Source organism: Penaeus monodon, chromosome 24, assembly GCF_015228065.2.
Source record: "Penaeus monodon isolate SGIC_2016 chromosome 24, NSTDA_Pmon_1, whole genome shotgun sequence".
Taxonomy (NCBI): domain Eukaryota; kingdom Metazoa; phylum Arthropoda; class Malacostraca; order Decapoda; family Penaeidae; genus Penaeus; species Penaeus monodon.
In genome coordinates, this window is record NC_051409.1 from 6,198,205 (window position 1) to 6,199,742 (window position 1,538).

The window sequence follows — 1,538 nt, forward strand, 5'->3', positions numbered from 1 at the left end:
CTGCCTCTCTCCATTCAATCCAAACATATACAGTCATCCATTTAGTCTCTTTATCTTATTCCCTATTGCTATTCACAGTAAATTTCCTCTTGATCAATGTCAGCATCCTCCTCCTTCATGCGAATATAGATCGATGGTCCTCCAGGCCCATCCTCCTCATAGGTCTCAGGCAAATCTTGCTCTTCCTCCTCAGGTTCACTCTTCGGCGAAAATGCCTTCCTCTCTTCCCTGTCATTGAACGAGAACCCCAGTTTCTGAGCATGTCGCAGTAGCTGGCTTGATGTGGGGAAGCTCTTGGTCTTTGCCTTCAAGCCAATGTCAGGGAGTGACGAGGACCCAAGACTCGTCCGAGTCTGGTGCCCATTGGCAGTTAATCTTGGCCTGGGTCTGCTGGCTGAGACAGAGGTGTGATACTTCAAGGTGTGTGATTTCAATCCCTTTTTGTTGGTGAATTTCTCTTCACACTCTGTACACGCAAATGATCTCTCCTCTACATGTGTTTTTTCATGCTTTTGCAGCAGCCATTTGGATATGAAGCTTTCCTCACAATTTGTACATGAAAAAGGTTTGCTGTCTGCATGCAGCCTCTTTCTGTGAAGGGTTAGACTACTGTTTTGGGTAAATTTCTTTCCACACTCAGAACACTCAAAAGGCTTTTCTCCTGAATGTATTCTCCTGTGACTATTCAGGTGGCTTTTCTGAGTGAACTTCTTACCACAATCTGCACATTCAAAAGGCTTCTGTCCTTTGTGTAATAGTTCATGTTCCTCTAAATTCACTTTTGTTGTGAACTTCTTACCACATTCAGAACAGGCGAAGGGTTTTTCCCCGGAGTGTGTTCGCTTGTGAGTGTTCAGACTACTTCTCTGTGTAAAGCGCTTCCCACAGATTGTACATAAGAAAGGCTTAGCTCCAGTATGCTTTAGCACGTGACTATCGAAGCTCCCCTTTGCGGTAAACTTCCTTCCGCACACAGAACATTCGTATGGTTTCTCACCCGTGTGTAGCCTCTTGTGTATGTTTAAACTACTCTTTTGTGAAAATCCCTTTCCACATTCCCCACACTTGAAGGGCTTTTCCCCTGTGTGTACACGTTTATGTATGGTGAGATACTCACTCCTGTAAAACCTCTTTCCACACACTGTACATTCAAAAGGTTTCTCACCCGTATGTGTTCGTCTATGTGCAATCAGATTACTTTCCTGAGTAAACTCTTTCCCGCACTCATCGCATGTAAAGAGCTTCTCTTCTGGAGGGGGGACAATAGGCACCTCATCCTTAGGGGTTTCCATGGAAGTTTCGAGGCACTGGAGGGGGAGGAAGTTGTCATAATCCCCATATTCCTCATCACTCATAGCTTCATCCTCACATACGACTTCTTTTTTTATTTTCACTTTGTTCAGCTTGCCCGTGTCTTCATCTTCTTCCTTTACAGTCTCCCTTTCACGTTCATCTTCATAATCCTCTCTGTCATTATCTCTTGGGTGCTCATCCTCTACAGACTGTTCGTCATCTGCCTCGACATCATTTTCCATCGG

At 44.7% G+C, this 1,538-nt stretch overlaps 1 protein-coding gene across 1 annotated transcript in view; it reads right to left on the reverse strand.

Moving 5' to 3' along the window:
* Positions 1 to 1,538, reverse strand: part of LOC119588504 (zinc finger protein 436-like) — a gene marked incomplete at its 5' end in the record, with an annotated part of 2,565 nt that overhangs the window by 219 nt on the left and 808 nt on the right. The window contains 1 exon segment of the mRNA XM_037937150.1: positions 1 to 1,538. Within this exon segment, the coding sequence (XP_037793078.1) occupies positions 69 to 1,538 (1,470 nt within the window).